The 25,488-nt window shown below is 36.9% G+C and overlaps 1 protein-coding gene across 1 annotated transcript; it reads right to left on the bottom strand.

Moving 5' to 3' along the window:
* Nucleotides 1-18,415: 18,415 nt before the first annotated feature.
* LOC142171784 (zinc finger BED domain-containing protein RICESLEEPER 2-like) lies at nucleotides 18,416-20,644 on the bottom strand. The gene is made up of 3 exons (XM_075235488.1): nucleotides 20,072-20,644; nucleotides 18,553-19,894; nucleotides 18,416-18,459 (listed from the first exon to the last, which is right to left on the bottom strand). Exons 1-3 carry the CDS (start codon nucleotides 20,642-20,644, stop codon nucleotides 18,416-18,418), a joined length of 1,959 nt encoding a protein of 652 aa, XP_075091589.1.
* Between the last annotated feature and the right edge of the window lie 4,844 nt (nucleotides 20,645-25,488).

Here is a 25,488-nt window from a genome sequence, read left to right as displayed (position 1 = left end):
GAAGAATGTGGTGAGAAACGATATGATTTTTCAATGGCTCGATCGGATAATAAGTTGGCATTTACATTGGGCTCGACCATGATGCACGTGACAACTGTTCTGTCGATTTAGTCTTTCAAGGTATTTAATACATGTCAGATGGTGGTCGGCCACTGCTGATACTGAACCGCCATTGCTTAAACCTATAAATAACCCTTCCTTTAGTCATTTATCACTTTTACATCTTCAACCTTCCAAATTTTCCAATTTCCTTTTTGTATTCTCTGAGTTTATAAGCAAATCTGTGATTCCTCTTTGCAAAATTCTTCTTCCAAATTACCAAATCTTTGTCACCTTCTTTAAATCCAAAATAGTGAATACATCCAAAACCATCCCCTAAAAAGAAAAATCTTCTTCTTCCCAATCCGCCGCCGATAAAACACCGATGAATCCTCGTCCTGAGGAGTGCGTTTCGACGGCGTGTGTTCTTACCTACGATTTCAAACTAGATAAAGGTTCGCCGGTTTCTGGCTGATGTGAGCCCGTATCGAGATATATTTGTTCGATAACCCGGGAGCATATCGAGCGGATAAAAAGAGATTGTAACTGGGAGAACAAAGAGGTGGTAGTGTCGTCTCCTGAAGAGGATATTACTACTCACATGAGAGGGGTTTTAAACGTGTATACTTACCCTTTCACGTTAGGCCCCCTCGACCCTGTTATCATAGATTTTGTCATAAATACTTAATAACCATAGGTCAGATACATCCTTCCTTTTGGCGAATCGTTATTTTGATCCGATATTTTGTGAGTAAAATCTAGGGGATGCCTTTCATCCTCGATCATCTTGTTCGATTATACCGTCCTTGCCTTTTTTGAGGAGGGTTAATAAAACTCCAACGTCGAGCTACCAAGGCTTTATTCTCGAGTATAGACGAGGATAAGGATCAAGGCTGGATGGGCCGGTTCGTTCGAGTGAGGACTTCAGACCTGATCTCGACCGAAAAGATGCCTTTTCTCGAGGAGTGAAACATGAAGCGTAAGTGTAATTCTGCTGTTATCTCCTATTATTTTGTTCTTTCATTTCTTTTCTCACCAATATTCCGCTTTTGTGATGCAGCGGTTCCCTGGATGCCTGGTGCAGTACCTGATCTCAAGAACTGGGTACGTGATCTGGTTTTGACCTCCTCATACGCCGAGCGCTCATGGCGCGACTTGTCAAAGGGACGATGGGAGGTCAAAAATCACAGTGAGCACCTCTCTCGTATCTTTTGGTAATTCGAATAAGATGCTTTTCACATACTTCAAGAAAATTTTCCGTATGCAGGTGTGGGCAAGGATGCAATTTTGAGGCCCTCATCTGTCGAGGAAGAGTCTTCGGCCTCCGTCCCAAAGCCGGTGAAAGATAATAAGAGGAAAATATCCCCTTTACTCGAAGATAAAAAACCGAAGAAGAGGACGGCTTGTAAGCCAAACAAGAATACCATTCATTTGACTGTAGAATCAGTTCTGTGTCCGAGGGATGAAGAAGAGGAAGAAGAAGAGAACGATGGGTCTGCTCTGGCGGCCCGAACAAAGAAGACCACCGACGCTCCACAGGCAGCTGGATCGATGGTGGTTCATAAGGCTCCGCCTCAAACTGAGGATATATCGGAGAGAGATTCGGGCAGAGTCCCCGAGTTGCCGAAGATCGAAGATGTTTCCCATCGAAGCTGACAGATGGGGGATATATCTGAAGGGGCTCTTCCCGAATCTTTTCGAACCGAAGAGAATGCCCCAGATAACTCATTTGGGGCAGTAGTAATCGAACGCTCGCCCACCTTCCCTGTATTTTCCGCAGGGGCGATTCGGGAAGCCCAAGCTTTGGGGTCTCTCGAATTAGAAGGCTTCATGATGGAGAGGATCCTTTTCGTGACCTGTTCATCGGCATCGAAGACACTGCCGGTACAAGTGACGCATCAGATCTTTTTCACGAAGTGCAGCAGACTTTGAATCAGGTAGGCCTTAAATCATATGGCGTTACCTTTAAGTTTTCTTTTCTTTTCTGACTTCGTTTCTTCTTTCTTTGCAAGCTACGACAGTTCATCAAGAATCATGTTCTCGGTCCCGAATCGAGCTGTGTCGATATGAGGCCGAGCTTCAACGGGTTACGGAGGAGAGAAACTCCTTAAAGCTCCTTTTGGGCCAAAGGGGAGAGGAAATAAAAGACCTCCAAGCTGAGTTGGCCAGGGCTCACCAAGATCAGATCGATCTATCCGAGCAGGTAATAATGTTTTTAAAAGCCTATGGGCTTGATACCGGAACAATGGCTAATCTTTCGGTCTCACAGCTGCAGCAGAAAATCGAGATGATCGGAATAGAGGAGCTCGAGGCTCGGTTGGCCTTTGTACTTGCCAAGGCCGAATCTGACGCCGAAAAGGCAAAGGCCGATGCGGATGCACTCGTGGCCGTCTATCGGGCCGATGCTAAAGCTGCCCAGGTCCAAGCAATAGAAGCAGCCGAGACCGCCGATACTCGAGCACATTGGGTCGCTGAACTTGCTAAGTGCCAATCTTGGAGGGAGACCCTCGAGGAGATCCATGCTCGAGGTTTCGACCTCACTAAAGAGATAAAAAGGGCCAAAGAACTCGAAGCCGATGTTGAAGCCTTGGTTTTCGATGACGATGATGACGACAATGATGATGACGATGAGAGTAAGAGTGGATCTGAGAACGGGGGGGAGCCCGATAGAGAAGAGACTGCTCCTGGGGATGACCAGGAAGCTTAGTCCTTAATTTTTACGTTGTAATCAATCATGTAAACAATTTTTTATATAAAAATATTCCTTTTATGCCGACTTGCTTCTGTTTTGTTTCTTGTTTTGTGAAGACTTTATTCACGCCTTATGAATATTTTCACAAGGATTTAAATAACTTAATCAAATTTGTACTTCGTAGCCTCAATAATCGAGCGAGCGCTTACTCAAACTTGAAGCGCTGTAGCCCTTAGGCTTATTAGTTGAGTCAGTGATTCGAGCTCAAAGAAATATAGCCCATAAGCATAATGGTTGAGTGAGTGCTTGCTCGAACTTGAAATAAAATAACTCGTAGGCTTAGTAGTCGAGCGAATGATTCGAACTCGAAATAATGTAGGCCATAGGCATAATGGTCGAGTGCTTGCTTGCTTGCTCGAACTCGAAATAAAAGTAGCCCGTAAGCTTAGTAGTCGAGTGAATGATTCGAACTCGAAATAATGTAGCCCGTAGGCATAATGGTCGAGTGAGTGCTTGCTCGAACTCGAAATAAAAGTAGCCCGTAGGCTTAGTAGTCGAGTGAATGATTCAAACTCGAAATAATGTAGCCCGTAGGCGTAATGGTCGAGTGAGCGCTTGATCGAACTTGATCCTGTTTGTAGGCTTAGTAGTCGAGTGAATGATTTGAACTCGAAATAATGTAGCCCGTAGGCATAATGTTTGAGTGAGTGCTTGCTCGAACTCGAAATAAAATCAGCCTATAGGCTTAGTAGTCGAGTGAATGATTCGAACTCGAAATAATATAGCCCGTAGGCATAATGGTTGAGTGAGTGCTTGCTCGAACTCAAAATAAAAGTAGCCCGTAGGCTTAGTAGTTGAGTGAATGATTCAAACTCAAAATAATGTAGCCCGTAGGCGTAATGGTCGAGTGAGTGCTTGCTCGAACTCGAAATAAAAGTAGCTTGTAGGCTTAGTAGTCGAGTGAATGATTTGAACTCGAAATAATATAACCCGTAGGCGTAATGGTCGAGTGAGTGCTTGCTCGAACTCGAAAGAAAAGTAGCTCATAGGCTTAGTAGTCGAGTGAATGATTCGAACTCAAAATAATGTAGCCTGTAGGCGTAATAGTAGAGTGAGTGCTTGCTCGAACTCGAGTCGGTGTAGCCCTTGGGCTTCATTGATTTTCGGTTGGCAGTCCCCGATTTAAGGGGTAGTGGTCGACCCTTAAGCCTGTTTGCATAATGAATCTCGAAATAGAGGAAATATTTCTTGGATATAAGATGTGGGTAAAGAAGAAAGTTTTCTTTGTAAGTCATTATACATGTGTTCATGTTTTGTGTCAGGGCTCGGGCCAACTACATGAGCATGGTTCGTTTTGACCATTTGGCTCTTATAATTTTTCCTATCGGAACCCTGTTGTTTATGAAGTAACTTTCTTGCATCGAGCTTGATATGTTTGAGGGGTAATGCCCTCCCAGTATTCGAGGTCGATTGTAAAGAGGCCTCGGATACTGTTGAATTATTTTAAGTTAGCACGATCAATGGTTGCCTCATTAAAAACCTTGCCGAAAAACCCATTTGAGACAAAACCGGTCTAAGGAAAAAAGAGTGCAACGTGTGCTTTCAGACCTAAGGCTTCGTATTGAAGGATCCATCTTAGCTCCTGATCGAACTTCTGTAGGGGTTAGTTTTGAAATGTAAACGAATATGGGAGGGTCGTACCTTAGCAGTAGTATCGTTTTAGATGTGACACATTCCAATTGCTTGATAATTGTTTTCCCTTTATAATGCCGAGCTTGTATGGTCCCTTTACAACGTTTTCGAGAACCTGATATGGTCCTTCCCAGTTCGGTCCTAGTTTTCCTTCGTTTGGATTTCGGGTATTGAGGGTGACTTTCCTTATCACTAAGTCCCCGAGCTTAAAATGGCGGAGCTTGGTTCTTCGATTATAGTATCTTTCGATTCGTTGCTTTTGGGCGGCCAATTGGACGAGAGCAGCTTCTCATTTTTCGTCCGATAATTCGAGGCTAGTGTTCATAGCCTCGTTATTTGATTCTTCTGTTGCATATCGAAATCTAGCACTGGGTTCGCCGACTTCGACTGTTATCAAGGTTTTGGAGTCATATACTAAGGAGAATGGGGTTGCCCCCGTACTAGATTTTGATGTTGTTCGATATGCCCAAAGGACTTCGAGTAGGATTTCTCTCCATTTTCCTTTAGCGTCGTTTAGCCTCTTCTTTAGATTTTGAATGATAGTTTTGTTCGTTGATTTAGCCTGTCCGTTCCCACTGGGGTGATACGGTGTTGATAATATTCTTCTTATTTTGTGGTCTTCGAAGAATTTCGTCACTTTGCTGCTGACAAATTGTTTTCCATTGTCACACACTATTTCGGCGAGTTCCCGAATTGACATACGATATGATCTTAGATAAAGTCTATAACCTCTTTCTCTCTTACTTTCTTAGTCAGTCATAAATAAAATGAATTTAGCTTTACCTGGGGTCGATGGCAGAGGGCCGGCGATATCCATTCCCTATTTCATGAATGGCCATGGGGACAGGACTGATTGAAGTTGCTCTCCGGGTCGATGGATCATTGGTGCAAACTTTTGACATTTGCCACATTTTCGAACAAACTCCTTTGCATCTTTGCCCATATCAATCCAATAATACCCTACCCTGATTATTTTTCAGACTAATGAATCGGCACCGGAGTGATTCCCATAAGTGCCCTCGTGCACCTCACATAGGATGTAATCGGTATCTCCTGGACCTCAACATACTATCAATGGTCCATCGAATGTCCTTCGGTATAACGTTCCATCTGAAGCTAATGTGAATCGAACAACTTTGGTTCGTAGGGCCCTTGAATCTTTAGGGTCCGATGGGAGCTTTCCGTTCTTTAAGTATTCAATATACTTATTCCTTCAATCCCAGGTTAAGCTTGTAGAATTTATCTCGGCATGACCTTCTTCGATCACGGATCTCGAGAGTTGAACGACTGTCTCAGAGATTATCTCGCCTTCCTCGACCGCTGACCTCAAATTTGCAAGTGCATCGGCCTCTTTATTTTGCTCTCGTGGAACATGCTGTAAAGTCCATTCTTTAAAATGGTGTGCAAAGTGACCTGCAGTTTGTCCAAATACTTTTTGCATTCTATCTTCTCGAACTTCGAAGGTTTTGTTTACTTGATTTACCACCAGCAAAGAGTCATACTTGGCTTTAATGACTTCTGCCCCCAAGCTTTTAGCTAGCTCAACACTTACAATCATGGTCTCATACTCGGCCTCGTTATTAGTCAACCTAGTAGTTTTGATAGATTGCCTAATAGTGTCACCCGTGGGTGGCTTTATAACTATGCCTATCCCGGACCCTTTCACGTTCGAAGCCCCGTCCGTAAAAAGGGTCCATACCCCCGATGACGTACCCGATTTCAACAAGAGTTCTTTTTCGACTTCGGGTACGAGGGTTGGCGTGAAATCGGCCACGAAGTCTGCTAAAATTTGAGACTTAATGACCGTACGGGGTTGATATTCGATATCGTACCCACTGAGTTTGATGACCCATTTGGCCAATCGGTCTGATAGTTCGGGCTTGTGCAAAATATTACGGAGTGGGTAAGTGGTTAATACGCATATAGAGTGACGTTAAAAGTACGGTCTTAACTTTCTAGAGGTGCTTATCAGTGCAAGTGCCAATTTTTCTAGGTGCGGATATCTAGTTTCTGCTTCTCCTAAGGTCCAACTTATATAATAAACGGGAAATTGCGTACCTTGATCTTCTCGAACTAGGACACCGCTTACTGCGATTTCTGATACTGCCAAGTACAAGTAGAGTTTTTGTCTGTTTTTGGAGTATGAAGTAGTGGTGGGCTCGATAGATATCGTTTTAGTTCCTCTAGTGCCTATTGGCATTTCGGGGTCCAAGCGAAATCGTTCTTTTTTTTAGTAGAGAGAAAAATTTGTGACTTCTATCTGATGATCTCGAAATGAATCGGCCTAAGGCTGCATTCCGTCCCGTTAGCCTCTGTACAACCTTCACACTGTCCATGATGGTGATGTCTTCGATGGCCTTGATTTTATCAGGGTTAATCTCGATTCCCCGATTTGACACCATGAAGCCGAGGAACTTGCCCGAACCGACCCCATAAGCACATTTCTCGGGGTTGAACTTCATGTTGTATTTCCTCAAAATCTCGAACGTTTCCTGCAAATGGGTCAAATGGTCCTCTGCGCGCAGGTACTTAACTAGCATGTCATCAATATAAACTTCCATTGATTTACCTATTTGTTCTTCGAACATTTTATTTACTAGGCGTTGGTAGGTAGCTCCTGCATTTTTTATCCCGAAGGGCATCACATTATAACAATATGTTCCATATTTGGTGACAAATGAAGTCTTTTCCTGGTCTTTCGGGTTCATCTAGATTTGATTATACCCGGAATAGGCATCGAGAAAAGTGAGTATCTCGTGGTCGGCCATGGCATCGATAATGCGATCGATGTTGGGCAGCGGAAAGGAATCTTTGGGGCATGCTTTGTTCAAATCTTTATAATCCACACACATTCTAAGTTTGTTCCCTTTTTTAGGCACTACAACTACATTGGCTAACCATTCGGGATATTTTACCTCCCGAATGGACCCTATCTTGAGAAGTTTGGTTACCTCGTCCTTTATGAATGCGTGCTTTATCTCGGACTGGGGTTTTCGCTTTTGCTTTACCGGTCTGACCCTAGGGTCCAAGCTTAGCCGATGTGTCGTTATGTCCGGTGGGATCCCTGTTATGTCTAAATAGGACCAGGCAAAGCAATCAATGTTATCGATAAGAAATTTAACAAGTTTCTTCCTGAGTTCGGGGCTCAACCCCGTTCCCAGGTATACCTTCCGTTCGGGCCAGTGCTCGATTAGTGTGACTTGCTCCAATTCCTCAATCGTTGATTTGGTAGCGCCGGAATCATCGGGAATCACGAAGTATCGAGGGATCCTCTGATCATCATATTCTTCGATCTTCTGGTTATCTGGTAGGGTCAAAGTCGATATCTGTGATTGCTATTTGGTATCTCGTTCCTCTTCTGAGCCCGATCCCTTTACTGGCGAAGGCGAGGATATTGATTTCGCTTCCTCGACGGCGAACATTTCTCTTGCGGCTGGTTGTTCTCCGTACGCTGTTTTGACTCCACCCGATGTTGGGAATTTAAGGACCTGGTGTAGGGTCGAACGTACAACTCTCATATTGTGGATCCATGGCCTGCCGAAAAGGGCGTTGTATCTCATGTCGCCTTTGATCACGTGGAACTTCGTTTCCAGGATGGTTCCGGCCACATTTATCGGTAGAACTATCTCACCTTTGGTGGTTTCACATGCCATATTGAATCCATTTAGAACCAGGTTTGCGGGTACGATCTGGTCCTACAAGCCGAGCTGTTCTACGACCTTCATTCTGATGATGTTGGCCGAGCTACCTGGATCAATCAACACAGCTTAACTTTAGTTTTATTTATGAGTACGGATATTACCAGTGCATCGTTGTGAGGTTGTATGACTCCTTTTGCATCTTCATCATTGAAGGACAAAGTTCCTATAGGTGTGTAATCTTGAGTTCGAGATCATTTTTCCCTCACAATCGATGTCTTAGTACGTTTAAGCACCGATCCCTGAGGGGTATCGGTGCCGCCGATGATCATGTGAATGATGTGATGTGGTTCCTCTTGTTCGTTTTGCTTGCCGAAATCCCTGTTTTTAAAATGGTTCTTCGCCCTATCGCTTAAAAATTTTCGAAGGTGCCCTTTGTCGAATAACTGGGCTACTTCCTCTTAGTTGCCTGCAATATTCCGTTCTATGGCCATGGGTGCCATGATATTCGCACATTTGATTGGGATTCCTCTGGGCAGGATCAGTCTGCATGGGTCGAGGCCATTTAGTGTCTTTGATGCGTCTGATAGCCGACACGATGGTGGATGCATCAATGCTGAAGTTATATTCCGATAACCGATGCGCTTCCTTAGATCCGCCAGGCCTATCGAACCTACTTCTGTTCATCAGCCCCCGGGACCCTTGACCTCAATCACTTCTTTTGTTATTTTTCCCGGGGGTTATGTATTGATTCACTAACTTTGCGGTTTCCGTTGTACGGTCGGTATCGATCCCCGATCGGACCTTGTTCTCTATTAATATCCCTTCTTATAGCGGGTTCAGACCCCAATTGATCATCTTCGATCCTAATTTTTGATTGGTACCGATTGTGCACGTCGGCCCATGTGATGGCTGGATATTCGATAAGGTTATGCTTTAACTGCCGTGAAGCCATCGAACTTCGTTCGTTCAAACCTTGAGTGAAATCCCGAACAACCCAATTGTCTGCGACTGGTGGCAAATCTATTCATTCCATTTGAAAACGAGATACGAACTCCCTCAGCATCTCGTTATCTTTTTGTCTTACCTTGAAGAGGTTCGATTTCCTTGTTGTGACTTTTATGGCACCGACATGTGCTTTCACAAAAGAATCTGCTAACATGGCGAACGAGTCAATGGAATTTGGTGGTAGGTTGTGATACCAAATCATTGCTCCCTTCGAGAGGGCCTCTCCGAATTTTTTTAACAACACAGATTGGATTTCATCGTCTTCTAAATCATTGCCCTTGATGGCACATGTGTAAGAAGTGACGTGCTCGTTGGGATCGGTCGTTCCATTATATTTGGGAATTTCGGGCATACGGAATATTTTGGGGATTGGTTTTGGGGTTGCGCTCGAGGGAAAAGGGTTTTGCACGATTTATTTTGAAACCAACCCTTTTATCATTGGTGGGGACCTCCCAGGATCTGATCAACCCTAGAGTTATATGTTTCTACTTTTTTATCGTTGGTTTCGACTCGCTTTGTGAGTTCCTCGAGCAATTTAGCAATTTCGGGAGTAGTCCCCGATTCTTGCTCATTTGACTTCACTATGGCTGGATCCGTTCTGTGGGTGATTTATCGAGGTGGATTGGGCTCCGGCCTGCTTTGTAGCTGGGTTTGGCTCTGCAACTGAGCTATTTTTGCATGTTGAGCTTGCAACATTTCGAAAATCATACGCAAGTTGACGTCGTTTTCCTCGACGTTGTGGGTATCTCGAGCTGCAGACCGAGTGCCACCATGAACGCTATTTTCGGGTTCAGAATGTAGGTTCGCCTCAATGGCCACATGCGAATTGATATCTATCGGTGTTCCAATTCGAGCTCCAACGGCGTTGACAAGTGGTCTTTTGGTGCTGGGTGTCAAGTTATTGTTCTCATCTTGAAGACCGACTTCGTTGTCAATCGGTGTGGCCATTTGACTAGTAGTTAGTCGTTGCTAATCCGAAATCCAAGATATTTTTGGAAACAAGCGCAAAACACAACGGTGTGTTTTTGCAGATTCGTATCAAATAACCATTGTTATCCTTAGCCCCACGGTGGACGCCAAACTGTTTACCCAAAAAACGGATAGAGTTGAATTTATACGCAGTTCTAAGGATACGTGGTGCAACTTAATACAAATCGCAAGGATAAATGGAAATTACAAGTATGGATTGCGAAAAATACAAAAATAGACAAGGTTGTAAAGAAGATGAATTTTAGGACTAAACAAGTGGAATCAAATTAAGAAGCTTGAAAGGACAACTCTTCACTTTAGGAGAATATGGTGCTTGAATTACAATGTTAGCAAAAATTTGCCTCTACAGAAATGATAACCATCCCCTTTATAGTTGAGGGATCTTACTTTAGATATAAAAAAAATACGTAGTGGGAGACTCATGATAAATTAGCTTTCCCACAATTCTTGACAAGATTCTCTCCTCTATTGGTAAGCGCCCTCCACTTCCAACTAAGAGGTTGTGAGTTCGAGTCACCCCAAGAGCAAGGTGGGAGTTCTTGGAGGGAAGGATGCCGATGGTCTATTGGAAACAGCCTCTCTACCCTAGGGTAGGGGTAAGGTCTGCGTACACCCCCCTCCCCAGATCCCACTAGTGGGATTATACTGGGTTGTTGTTGTTGTTGTTGTTGTTGTTGTTATTCTCTCCTCTAGTGGGATTGCAACGACTCTTGTCTATAAGCTTGTTATTGACTCGAGTTTTTCGGTCTTGACTCGAGTTCTCGATCATGGCTTGAGCTCGATTCTGACTAAGACTCTTGAATTGATTCGGGGTCAATGTTGGTCGGTCTCTGGATCATAAGCTCGACAACTTTACTTTGCATCATAGTTCGATTTGAATTCGAGCTTGATAATAATATCGAGCTCGACATTGATCGGCCCCGCGGGCTCGAAGTTTGTTTGAACCATCTTCGGAACCCATCTCGAAGTCTTACTTCGATCGATTATGTTTCGAACTCGATCAATCGTACGAAGGCTGAAATCTATTTCGACCGTATACAAGAGCAATCGTGGGTGTATCTTCGTATATTTTTTTTTTTTTTTTATGTTTCAATCATGTAGTGGTAGTGAGATCAAAACTGTTCCAAAATTAGGACCTTCTTGTGAGTCGATTGAGACTGTGATATAGGAAAAATAAAAAGAGAAATTGACTTCACACCTGTATTTCTCCAACGACAAATGCATTATTCAGGTTAATTAAAAAGAAGATTTTAACATCTGAAGTCTGAACTCGAGCAGGAACGTGAAATCTCTTGGGAGCAAATACTTGAAAATATTTATTATCCTAATCATAATTAAATTTAAACTATAAACTTTAAAATGGTATATGTGTCACTCGTTCTAGTAAAATTTGAAGAAATTGAGACAAAAAGAAGATGAAAAGCAACCAAATCAAGGAGATACTATTATACGATTATAGTCAAAATCAAATTCCACGTGATTTTTCAAACGCGCACTACTCTGTTTTCCATTTCTTTTGTTGTCACATGGAAATAACTGACGAAATGTCTATTTCTGAGTTGTTATTTCAATATACCCATCGGCCATCACGAAGCAGTTTTAGATTAGCAAAGAAAAAAGTCAAATTAATAATTCAAGAGAAAAGTACAAACCCTTTAACATAAAGTAAGATGCTCCTAGATCCAATATCACAACCAGAACAAAAGTAAACAAAAAATAAATGGAGTTCGTGCGTTAGTAGGCTGGTGTTTGTTATTATGCGTTAGTTTTAATTTATATTTATAGTAAAAATATTTGATTAAGTACGATTTTTTTTTATTTTTAAATTTACCATCTTGAAATTTCGATGACTATTAAATTGTGACAAAGTTAAAGTGAAAAGTCCCAAGTTAAATTATTTTTAGACATGAAAAGAAATATTTTTGAACATTGTGTCAGGTCCAATGGACATTACACATGAGTATAAAAATAGAAAATACGACAAAACCGTGCAATAATATCGAGAGTAGATCAAATCAGATATTTTGGTGCGCTGGCGGACATGTGCACGGACAATGTGGGGTAACGTGACCTAGGGTCCGTTGTGTTTGTCATTATTTTGAAGAAAGCATTTAATAATGTGTTTAATGATTAATTAAGTACTCCCTAATTAATATCTTGGAGAGTGAAGCAACTTTGTATTATTCTATTGTTAATATTTACGAATTGTTTGATTGGATCCAGTATCTCTTCAAAATCATTTTCTAAAGGCTATGCTTAACTTAGTGTAAAGCAACTTCAAATTATTATTATTATTATTATTATTATTATTATTATTATTATATTTTTATCCTAATGGGCACCCCACTACTACAGAGCAAGGGGCGGCTCGACGAAGTTGGTGGCCTAAAACCAAATTATATTAAGAGGTTTATTTCACAAAATTCATGTAACAGTGAGACACAAAAGATCTCATGTTCTAATCAATGAGTCAATTAAACATTAGAAAGTAGCTAAATCAAAGAAAAAGAGCTTGAAATTGGAAAGCGAAATCTCAAAGTCATGTGAAAGGAGAAAAAATTAGAACGGAAGAGGAAAATAAATATACTACTAACAAGACGGAGATTTATCGCTCTTTACTCACTAATTTGTACATTCTTAACCAAATATTAAAATTTGAACTCTTACGAGTAATCGCATAAGATATATACTAATACATAATAGGGATCTTTACACAAATAGCCGGTCGCATTCACTATTTATTTTTTCTAGTGATATACATAGATTATACACAATTATTCATATATAATACGTAAATTATGCATATGTTATACCTTCATCGACTATTTTTGATTTAAATGGTTGATTGAATGGCTATTTGGGTTAATTTTTCTACATAATAATATAATATAATATTTTTGAGGCCCTCTAAAATTTGGGCCCAAGGCAATGGCTCGAGCAGCCTTACACTCCAGCCGGCCCTGCTACAGAGGATATGGAATAACTCTATTTATCAGAAGTTGGAGGGAGAGATATGCAACAATCATCCCATATTTTCTTTCTATTGTGATTTAAGTAACTTCACATGATTGTTATAAAACTTACATATTGTTTGAAGATCCAGTATCTCTTCAAAATTTTATTTAAAAGGGTGACCAAACTTCGTGTTGCACGATCTCTGGAACTAATCACGCACTTCTCAATAATTTGAGCTACTAAATCTTATTTTGATAATTGTCATAATATAAGATCTTTTAGAAGGAAGGTTGGGTCAGGGACGGCCCGACATATTTTGGAGCCTAAAGCCAAACTTTAATGAGGGGCCTTAATATTTTAATTTTATTATTATTTGAAGTCAATTTTTCTAGTTTGTTTAGATGTAAAATTACTAATAATTTTCTTATAATTAATTTCTCCTAATAAGTCTTTCTCAATTGACAATATAGCTAACCCATTTAATTTTCCCTGAAACATTGTTGATCTTAGGTAAGATTTTATCAATTTTTATTTTGAAAAGCTTCTTTCCGCTGAAGCAACGGTAAGTGGAATTGTTAACATTATTCTATAAGCAATATAGGCATTTGGAAAAGAATCAAGTCTCTTTATTTGATTGAGTATATCGATTAAACTATTATCTTCTACTTGTACTATTTCCCTTAATATTTTCAACTCATAAAATAAATCTAAACCATTAATATCGGATTGATTATTATGCTTTAAGAAAAAATTAAGATTAAGGCAATGTGTTTTTAAATTTTCATCATTTAGTGATCTTAGTTTTTTACCACTAAATAGAAAACCAAAAATATTTTCATATGCTTCAAATTATTCAAATCTATTTTGAAGTGAAAAAATAGCCTTGTCTATTATGTATAAAAAGTAATCAACTCTAAAAGACTCTTCGAGAGACTTTGAGATTTCATTATCAACATTCTCATCAAATTTTTTCTTCCGAGATATCACACGTTTCTTACGAAATTCGGGTTCGATATTCATTTCAAATGCAATTTTCTTGGCAGAAATCCTAGCAGTTGCAAATCCTTCTTCTCTATATTTGTTAAAAAAAGAAATCAAACCTTTTTATTGATCTATGGCAACATCAATATGCATGTCTTTTGACTGCATACTTTTGCTAACTGAATTAACAACAATTAATATATCATACCAAATAGTCATACCCGATAAAAATTCAAAATTTTATGTTACTAAGCAATTAGCTTCACTTTTAGTTTTTGGATCATCACTAATTTCTACTAATTTCAATAAAGCATCTCTTATTTGTGAAGTTTGAAATCTTATTGCTTTAATACTTTCAATACGACTTTCCCAACGAGTTTGTGACAATGATTTAAGAGTTAGACTAGGTACACTATCCTTTAATACTTTCCATCGCTTAGTAGAAGATGAAAATAGTGAATATATACGTTGTACCACTCCAAAAAATGATATAGCTTTTGTACAAGAATTAGCCATATCACAAAGTAACAAATTTAGATTATGACAACCACATGGTGTATAAAATGATCTAGGATTTACATCAAGAAGTCTTTTTTGCACTCCTTGATATTTTCCCTTCATATTGGACCCATTATCATATCCTTGCCCTCTTAAATTATCAATATCTAGTCCAATATTTTTTATTTCATCTATAATAACTTTAAAAAGACCTTTTTCGCTTGTATCATCTACTTTTAAAAATTCTAAAAAATATTCATTAATTTTTATTGGAGTTGCTGAAATATCCACACTCCGCAGTATAAAAGACATTTGTTCTTGATGACTTGTATCTGGAGTGCAATCAAGTATGATCGAGAAATATTTTGTTTCTATAATTTTTTCTACAGTTTTATTCTTAATTTCACTTGTCAATAAGTTTATCAATTCATTTTGTATTCTATGCCCAAGGTACTGACTATGAATTTCATCATGCTTAATTCGTCGAATATGTTCTTGCATGACGGGGTCAAATTATGCAATCATTTCAATTAAACTTAAAAAAATTCCATTATTCTCTTGATATGTCTTTTCATTTTCCCCTCTAAATGCTAAATTATTTTTTCCAAGAGTTTTGATCGCGGCAATAATTCTTGACAATACATTTTTCCAATGCTCTCTATCTCTATTGATTTGTTCTTGAACATCTTGATCGATTATTTTATCTTTTTGCAGTCTTATTTCTAAATCAATCCATGGAGCTATGTTAATAATATCTTCATTTGTTGTTTCATGAGTTTTGAGCTTAGTACTAATATTTCTCCAATCATTACTACCTTCACTAGCTAGTTTACTACTACAAGTTCTGGAACTCGAACTAAACAACTTACAACAAAAATAAAATACTTTATCTAAGTCTTTAGAATAAACTAACCATCTTCTATCATATCTTTCATCATTAGTCAGTTTTTGAATATAATGTGTAGTAGAAAAATGTCTTGAAAATTTATCATTCGAAAAATTTGTGTCAATTATTCTAATCGGTCCATTTTCTACTAATAGATCTCTCAACTTTGTATCTACATTAGTCCATTGACTAGGATCATATATATATTTATAGGAGTTGAATTATCTATTTTATTCATAAGCATCAATGTATTTTTTTGAGGATCTATTTTCGACTTGTCACTTACTTGTTCTTTTTCTACTTGAATATTGTTAAATTTAGAATTATCTAACTCAACCGAATTACTAACTTGCTCATCTAGAGAACACTCTCCCAAATTTTTCGATTCAAGATTTTTATTATTCAATAAAAATTTATCAAGAGCACCTTTTTGAGATTGTATTAGATTTTGAATTCTTCTTCTTTTCTTGAGTTTTTCATAACCAGATTCACACTTTGTATTTGACATACTTATCTTCTAATAAATAATCTAAAAATGCACTAAATAGCAAAATATTAAATTTTAGATGAGAAAATAATAAAAAGATAGAATGATAGAACCTGGTTCAAGAACGGATAGCTTGATATCAAATTAAAATTTTTGCTCGAGTATGCTTGTCGCAAGACTTGAATTATGAAAATAGAACAAACAAAAAACACTCCACTATTTCTTGAATCAATATACTGAACTCTGAAGTCTGAAACTCTACAATAATACTTGATCTTTGGCTATTGAAGAATGGAGTCATGAATTGATTAATTGAAGAACAAAGTATAAAAATATAATATAGTGGTATAGTGCTATTAGTGCACACATTGTCTTTACTTTGCTCGACAAAGTCACGTTGTCTTCACTTCAGAAGCTCCACAATAATATCTTTGGCTATTGAAGAGGAGTCATGAATTGATTAATTGAAGAATCAAGTATAAAAATATAATATAGTGACATAGTGCTATTAGTGCACACTTTGTCTTCACTTTGCTCGATAAAGTTTTGCTCGAGAAAATTGTGGTCCACTATCTCAAATTTGTGTTCAAAATTCTCGTTTCACTTTATAATTTTTTTTTAAAATTTATATATATATATAAAATTTAGGTATAACCAAAAAATGGAGCTCCCCATAAATGTGGGGCCTAAAGCAATTGCTTTACCCGCTTTATGAACAGACCGCCCCTGGGTTGGGTTTTCATTTTTTGGTCCATTAATGCAAGTTATCAACTTATCAAACAAGAGAAAATGTTTAGGCTATTACACTTACCTATAATTTAAGTAATGGAATTTGTTTTGTTCAATTGCCGCTATTCCTTCTTTCTTATTTGTAAAAATGATATAGTCTAGCTATATATAATAATTAATAAGTATTCGGTTTTCAATTTACTTTGAAAACGAGTGGAAACATTTATTATTGATCAATTTTCTTAAGCTTTGGATTTTTCCTTGTTGAATTATACGGTTCGACAAAAATAATAGAACGAAGCCTCGTCCTGTATTTAATTTCTATATCAAAATGGTCAAACTTTCGACACAAATACAAGTACTTCTAGTGTACAAGAAATATCACATTTGTAACTATGCTCATTGTCTGTTATGAGGAAATAATTATTCTATTGTTAATTTATTGGTAAATGAAATTTCAGAAAAATAATTTGTACATACAGAAGGGAGTAAACAACTCATAAGCCTTTGTTAGTTAGTTATTTATCTCTCATAAGCCCCCTTGGTATCAGAGTCATGATAACAAGTAGAAATAGGTGCTAAGTTTAATGCTACTTTTCCCAATAAATATCATGAGGAAGAAGGCTACGGTTAAAAACAGTAGGAAAGAAGAGTATGAATTGCCTCAACAATTAGATTTACTTAATAAATGGACTATCCCGTTAGTCAAGCCTAATGTTATATACCAGTTAGTAGGGCTGCTTATCAGGCGGATCGGGCGGTTATTTACTTTTAACGGTTCGGCTTATCGGTTATCGGTTTTAAATGTATTAATCCGCTAGCCACCCGATAAGATATCAGGCGGATTGGTATCGGTTTAGCTATTATCGGGCGGTTATCGGGCGGTTTATCGGATTAATTCAATCTGTATTACAGAGGACTATTTTGGTCCTTCATGTTACAACCTATTAGTTGTTGCACTAAAATTGACACCTCTAAACAATAGAGAAATCTGCTAGTGCCCACTGATGCTGCTTTCAGTCACTACAAATATTGGATTTGGAGCAATTGATGCAATTGCACATGACGCACATACCATTTTCATAAAGATCACATCAATACTAATTTAATATGTAAAGATCTAGATAAAAAAATATCTAAAGGCAAAGTTGTAAAAATATTTAATTTACACATGCTTAAATCACTATTTGCTAGTACGTGATTAATCCATATACAGAAATAACAAAGACTACAAAACTTTATACACATATTTACACATGCTTATTAATCACTAATTTACTATCCATATATAGTAACCACTTGAAATCTTAACTATTTTATAATAATGATGAATGAAGATTCTATTAACACTTAACATCTGCCAAAATGAGTCCAGAATACAACTAAAGATAAAATAGAAATTTAGACATAAAATCTATAACAATTGGAGACATCCACAAAATACAACTGCTGCAACTAACACCTTACATTGCTTCAATTTCTACAGCTTCAAAGTTCAAACAACAACCTAAGAGTCTTTGGAATCACTCTGCAATGGTAGAACCATTTACATTATTAATAGCATTCAAGAAATAACAAACTGCTAACATCCAACAACCTAGCACTATATAACTCAAATAGTAGCAGGCTTGAAATATGACAACTTGAGGGCACAAGACTTTACAAAATGAGATCAATGAGTTTGCAGATACACCTTAAAATTTGAGCTAATTAGTAGAATTATATAAATTATTGATCTAAAAATTCATGTTTGTTGTTAATATATTAACATATTAATTAACATTGCATTACAATTTGAATTCTTACCAGATATATTAATACTACACGTCAATTACGGAAGGGTCTTTTCCATCGTTAGCTAAATCTGAAGAAAACAAATTAAAATAATGAGTCATGTGATAAATATAAGCATATCCACAACACTTATATACAACAAATATAGTAACAATATTATTACCTTGTTCAAGCTGCTCGATTTTATCAATATCTTCCTCAACACTAACATGTTGTTTTAATTTTTCATTTCGAAGCCAATCTTGAAGACACACTAGAGCTTGCACTAATTTAGGAGTTAATGAACTCCTAAATGAATCAAGAAGACGTCCTCCCGTACTAAACGCACATTCGGATGCCACGCTTGAAACCGGAACCGCTAATACATCACGAGCCATCTCCGCAAGAACAGGAAATCTAGCTGAGTTCAATTTCCACCAGAGAAGAACATCAAATTCTTTAGAGTCATCCTCAGTTTCTTCACCAAAATATTTATCTAACTCTATTTTAGTATCCACACCTCCACTCCCACTTTTATATTTTTTTATATCTTGCATTAGTGATTCTAAAAGTCCTGTATTTTGGGTGCTTACTTGATTGCCAGAAAGCCCGGAAGTAGAAGTGTCCAATGAAGAACAATCTGAAGATGAAGCAAGCACGACACCTTTTGAGCTGGACTTTACATACTCACAAAATAATGAAGTCATGTACTTCTTCACTTCTGCTTGTATAGTTGTCCCCGGATCTTCACCAAACATCTTTACAAGTGCATAACCAACTGATTCGAGCTTGTAACGTGGATCCAAAATACATGAGATGAAAATTATCTTGTTCATTTTCCCTGGATCACCCCAATACTTATTAAACTTTTCCTTCATCTTCTTTGCCATTTCACTTAAAACTGTATCTTCATTTGCTATCAATTGCTTCAAATAAACAGCAACCGCACAAATTTCAAGAAAATAAATATTCGATGTAACATAACGTGATCCAGATATTTTCAAAGTAAGAAGATAGAAGATTTCAAGAAACTTTGTAATTCTTTTTACATTCTCCCAATCACTACTCAAAAGTTCACCTGTAGGAATTCCAACTTCAATATAAGAATGCTCAAGATAATGTCTTAGGCCAATTTCACTAGATGCATAGTGTGAAAATACACTTTCAAATTCAACAGCCCTACGCAACATCAAGTAGGTGGAATTCCACCTAGTTGGAACATCCAAGCACAAAGTTTTTTTACAATTGAGTTGTTCATCATCAAAACATTCTTGAAACCTCTTCAACCTCGCAGGAGACTGCCTAACATATCTCACTGCATGCCTAACACGTTCAATAGACACTGAAGATTCTTTTAAACCATCCTGGACCACAAGATTCATGATGTGAGCCATACATCTCACGTGAAGGTGATTACCGTTCATCAAATTAGTTTCCATTTTTGTTAATTGCTTAGACAATTCTTTTACTGTCACATCATTGGAGCTTGCATTATCAACTGTGACAGTGAAGATCTTATTTATCCCCTACTCCCGTAAGCACCTACCAATACCATTTGCCATATCTTCTACTTTATGACTAACAATAGGACAAAAATTAATTATTCTTTTATGCATATTCCATTCACTATCAATCCAATGGGCAGTGATACACATATAATTAATTCTTTGTATAGAAGTCCAGGTATCAGTGGTAATACATACTCTTTGTTTCGTTTCTATAAAAGACCTCTTCAACTTTTGCTTTTCTTCATTAAAAAGATCAAAACAATCCCTAGTTACAGTACTATGGGAAGGGATCCGAAAATAAGGTTGCGCAACTTTCATAAAGTCTCTAAAACCTTCTTTCTCAACAAAGCTGAAAGGAAGCTCATCAACTATTACCATACGACATAACGCCTTCCTACACTCTTCTTGATCAAATTTCCAAGTAACAACAACTATGTCACCCTGACTACCTCCCGGAACAGATTGAAAACCTAAATTTGATTGTTTTTTATCAACAATAGCAGGGCGTTTAGGACATTTAAACATATGAGAAAGAAGTGTCGACGTACCGTCTTTGGTCTTAAAACAATACTCAATAAAGCAATAGTCACATTTTGCTTTTGTACTCCCTTCAGAAGTAATAATTTCTGTAAAATGATCCCACACAATAGACCTTTTTTTCCTTTTTTTGGTTATATTTGAGTCTGTTGTTTCAGATTGGCTTATTGCATTTGAATTAGAAGCCCCACTTTCACCCATCATCTTATCACTTTGTATATTTTCAGCCATGCTATGAGTCACTACAACAAGAAAAGAAAAGAAATGAAAATAAATATTTCCTTAACAGAAATTTAAACAGAAATTGTCAAAATCGATCTCAAAATAACACAAGGCAGAGAAGGCAACTGCTGGAATTTCAACAAGAAAAGAAACTTACCATCTGCTGCTCTGAGCTCTAGCTATGGCGACAGGGAGAGGCGAGACGACGAGTTGGCGAGAGGGAGAGGCGAGATAGAGAGTCGAGTTAGTGAGAGGGAGACAGTAAGTATGCTGCTCTGGCTGCTGGGGCCTGGGTGTAATACTGAATTTAGCACTTTTAGATGTTAGGGTTTCTTTTTCTAATGTCTCAAATCTGAATGCCTAATAGAGTATTGATAAAGAAGGGTATTGGACAAGTGGACAACTGTAAAGAAACACTTTAAGTTTTAAAACTTTTGCAGTATTGATAAAGAAGGGTACTGGACAACAAAGAAACACTTTTAAGTTTTAACACTTTTGCTTGTATAATGCCACGGCCCACGATAAGAAAGAGATTTTTATTACTTATTTTATATACATATTATATATATATATATTCTTAACGGGTTAACGGATTATCCGTTAAGAAAATTGAATAATCCGTCCCCAAACCGATAAGCCGTTAATAAAAATATTTCAATCCGTTCCCCATCCGTTAAACCGTTAACCCGATACCAATAAGCCATTAAGCCATTTTTGCGGTTCGGTTTTCGGTTTCGGTTCGGTTTTGAACACCCTACCAGTTAGGAACCTTTGAAAAACTAGGTTTAAAACAGTTAGTTAAAACTACTGAAGAAACAATTACTGTTGATAGCGATCATGCCACCTTTAAATTATTATCTGAAAGTGACTTAGCCCTTTATAGGGACACACTTAGATTCATGCATATAGGTTTAATATAAGTTGTCTTTAAGCCACTAACTTTAAGAGGCTTACCTGAAAGCTTTATAGCAGCTCTCAGAGATGGTAGAAATCAGAACTGGAAAAAGTCCCTTATAGGAACGGTGCAAACCAGTTTAGCCTACGGTCCAGTATATTTTAATGCATATTCGAATCTACAAATTTCTTTAAATGATGAAAATTCGTTAGATGCTTTAATTTTAAGTATCAAATTACATGGTTATGTTTATTTGCCTGGTACAGAAGTTATATGTATTTGTTATAGAATTTATTATAAGCCTTTATATACTTTAAATCCTATGTGTAAACTAATGGATTTCAAAAATAAAACTATTTTAATAGAAACTAATTTTGGTAGATCTAAAGTTACTACCAGAAGACCTATTAAATGGGACGAAATTGATTTTCCCAAAGAATGGGTCATAGAGGAAGCAATAGCTCCTCAAAATACTGGTAATACAGAGGTTACAGAAATTGAGCAAACCTCAGATGAAACTATTAAGATCAGGTTCAATGAACCTGTTCAAACTAATAATATAAGTTTATCATCTAGATTAACTAGATCCAACTCGTCTTATATTTTTCCAATTGATTATGTGGTGGATTTTCCATCTAGAGCATCTACCTCACAAATTAGAGATAATAATAGATTGATCATACTAAAATCAGTCAGGATAATATTGTTAAGGTTAACTCAGACCCTGACCCAACTCCATCCGAAATGGATTTTTCAAATGGTTTTAATGGATAAAAACCAAATAGATTTTAGTCCGGGTTCACAGGCAAGAAAAATAATTTGTGAAGAATTTAAAAAACCCAAATGAGAACTTTTTAGAAATTGATTTTTTGATAACTTTGATGAAAAGTTAGATTTTTCTTTCAAAATAATTTTTATAATGACATCAGTAGTTATAATAAAATAATAACTTTTGTTCCTTGGTTTATGTCCAAATATGTTCATAACTATATTTCAGTATTACAAAGAGATTATAAGCTCAGTAGTGGAGAAGTTACTAAATTCGTTTTTCCATCACAACAATCTTTTCAAATAGAAGAAAAAGATAAAGTAGTATATTTCATTGCTTTTTCTAAATTATTTGAAAATGATACTGCTGTTATAAAAGATAAGAATTTGAATACTATGCTCACACAGAATAATTACACTAATATTTATGTTAGTATTCTGGGTGAACAAATTACTTATATACATGAAAGATTGGACAAGTTGATAGATGAAGTCCAAATAATGACTGAAAAGGATACTAAAGGTAAAGAGCAAATCGCTACTGCAAGTATCCAACTCCCTCCCGAGGTCAAAGATTTTAAAATAAATAATCTTGCAGACCTTGAACAATTATTGGATAAGAAATTTGAAAAATTTAGAGTTAGCCCTCTAAATTTAGAGCATTTATGTGATGAAGATAAAAGACTAAAGGTCTCAGAAGAGATTAATAAAATCTCTGAAAAATATTCTCGAAAACCAGTTCAAAGGATGTTCTACTATCCAAGACCAACCCCACAAGATGTTCTCTTAGAAGAACTTGATAGTGACCACTACCATCAATGTTACATTGGGACAGACATCTATGAATGAAACATAGATGGTCTTACACATAGGCAGATTTATACGATAGTACATAGAATGCTTATGTACAGTACTATCTGTAAAGTTCACAAGAATACGGAAAAAGCTATTGCTGAAATGATAATAGCTGATTTCACTGGTCAACTCAAAGGATGGTGGGATAATTATCTTACAAATGACCAGAGATATCTTATTATGAGTTCAGTAAAGACAAAGGATGGAAAAGATATCCAAAATACTGTCTATTCATTAATTATGAATATTATAGAATATTTTTCTGGAAGATGGTCAGACAATAATGAGACCATAAGAACCATGCTCCAAAATCTTAGGTGTAAGACCTTAACATCTTTTAGATGGTACAAAGATGTTTTCCTATTCAGAGTAATGGAATTATCAGAGTGTAATAGCACTCACTGGAAGTTCAAATTTATTGATGGACTCCCTCCACTTTTTGCTGAAAGGGTTAGAAAAACCCTTAGAGGAACATCAATGAGTATTGATTATAGTAATTATTCATATGGTAAATTATTTAGTGTATGCACTCAAGAAGGTTTAGCTTTATGTAATGAGTTTAAGCTAAATCAAGAGATTAAGAAATACCGTCTTAATGAGAGACAACAATTAGGGAAATTTTGTGAACAATTTGCTATTGATATTCATAAAAAGAAAACATTCTCATAAGAAAAAGGATTTTTATAGAAAGAAAAAAGGATCTCCTGAAAAAAAATATGAAAAGACTTAGGAGAAAATATTTTCATAAAGCAAAAAAGGTTTTATAAAAGCAAAAAACCCTCATGCCTGTTATAAATGTGGTAGAGTAGGCAATTATGCCAAGGATTGCAAAGTCAAGAATAAGATCAAAAATCTCGACTTAGATGATAATATCAAGGGTTCTTTGTATAAGATATTATTAAATTCTTCTCCGAAAAATAGTCGTAAGAATAGTGATAAAGAATCATCAACTGATGAAGACTTACGAGTCTTTCAAGATGAAAATTATATTTCATCTTCTGAAGATGAACAAAGACCATGTAATGAGGGACAATGCTCGAAACAGTATTGTAACACTGATGATGATCTTTTTAATCTTTATTCCAGTTTAAAGACATGAAGGTCTATGTCTTGACCAATGACAGTATTCTAGAACTGTTAAGGGTGATTAAGGACCCTGAATTAAGATCCCAGATCTTAGACAAGATACCTACAAATACAGAAGTAGGTACAGAGATTGAAGAAATTCTATCTCAAAAGGGACCTTATATTATGTCTGACATTAGGAAAATGATTAAAGAAAAATCACAGCCTAATAGGCTAACTACCGTCCAAGATTTAGGTATCGAGATTAATAATCTCAAAAAAGAAGTCTCAGAGTTAAAGGCTTCTAATGTAGCCTTAAACAAAAGAATTTTTAAATTAGAAAATTCTGACACTGAGAAAGGATTCAGTATTGATATTACTGAAAAAGGAGACGATATAAGTACGTCAGAAGATGTTGAGAAGAATAAATTCTTAGGAGCTATTGATTTTGCACAACATGAATTTTTGCAAAAACTCCAGTATTTTACTGGCTAAAATATTTTAATAAAAATAACTCTTTTAATCGATTACATTTTAAAAGAGAATTTACCGCTTTATTTGACAACGGTGCAGATTTAAGTTGTATAAAAGAAGGAGTAATACCTTCAAGATCTTTTTATAAGACCACTCATAGATTAAAAAATGCTAGTGGTGGTCAAATGGGTATTTCTTATAAATTACCTAGAGCCTATATTTGTCACGACCCAATTTCACCTATAGGTCGTGATGGCGCCCAACGTCACCGCTAGGCAAGCCAACTAATGAATTAAACATATATTTCCTCTTTTAATAAATTTTCGAGTAATTAACTTTCCTTAGTTGCAAGATTTAAGAAAATAAAAGGTTGAAATAAATAAAACCAAGTAATAGTTCAAAACCACAATTCTACTAACGTGTGTGCCAAGACCTGGTGTCACAAGTGTATGAGCATCTAGTAGATTATACAAAATCCTAAATACCGTATGAACATAAAATAGACAGAATGCAAGTACAAAGAGAGACACTAGGTATTGCGGAACGGCTCAGGAAAGGCAGCTCACCGCTAGACCCCTGGATAACGAGGATGTGCTATGATAGGTCCTCCACTAGTATTTGTCTCAGATCCTGCACAAAAAGTGCAGTAAGTGTAGCATGAGTACGTAAATAACGTGTACCCAGTAAGTATCAAGCCTAATCTCGAAGTGGTAGAGACGAGATGGACGACTTTGACACTCACTACTGGTCAACAATAATAATTAAAATAAAACTAGAATATATAATTCAACATGAT

Source organism: Nicotiana tabacum, chromosome 17 (genome assembly GCF_000715075.1).
Source record: "Nicotiana tabacum cultivar K326 chromosome 17, ASM71507v2, whole genome shotgun sequence".
Classification (NCBI taxonomy): domain Eukaryota; kingdom Viridiplantae; phylum Streptophyta; class Magnoliopsida; order Solanales; family Solanaceae; genus Nicotiana; species Nicotiana tabacum.
The sequence above is the reverse complement of the archived record's forward strand: the minus strand, read 5'-3'. Positions and strand labels throughout refer to the sequence as shown.

Bases quoted from the DNA above. Each gene is read 5' to 3' on its own strand.
- LOC142171784 (XM_075235488.1), bottom strand. From the start codon at position 20,644: ATGGCTGAAAATATACAAAGTGATAAGATGATGGGTGAAAGTGGGGCT. The intron at 19,895-20,071 runs GTATGTATTACC...TTACGGGAGTAG, and splicing joins TTATAGAAACGAAACAAAGA to GGGATAAATAAGATCTTCAC. The intron at 18,460-18,552 runs GTAATAATATTG...TGTTTTCTTCAG, and splicing joins AATCGAGCAGCTTGAACAAG to ATTTAGCTAACGATGGAAAA.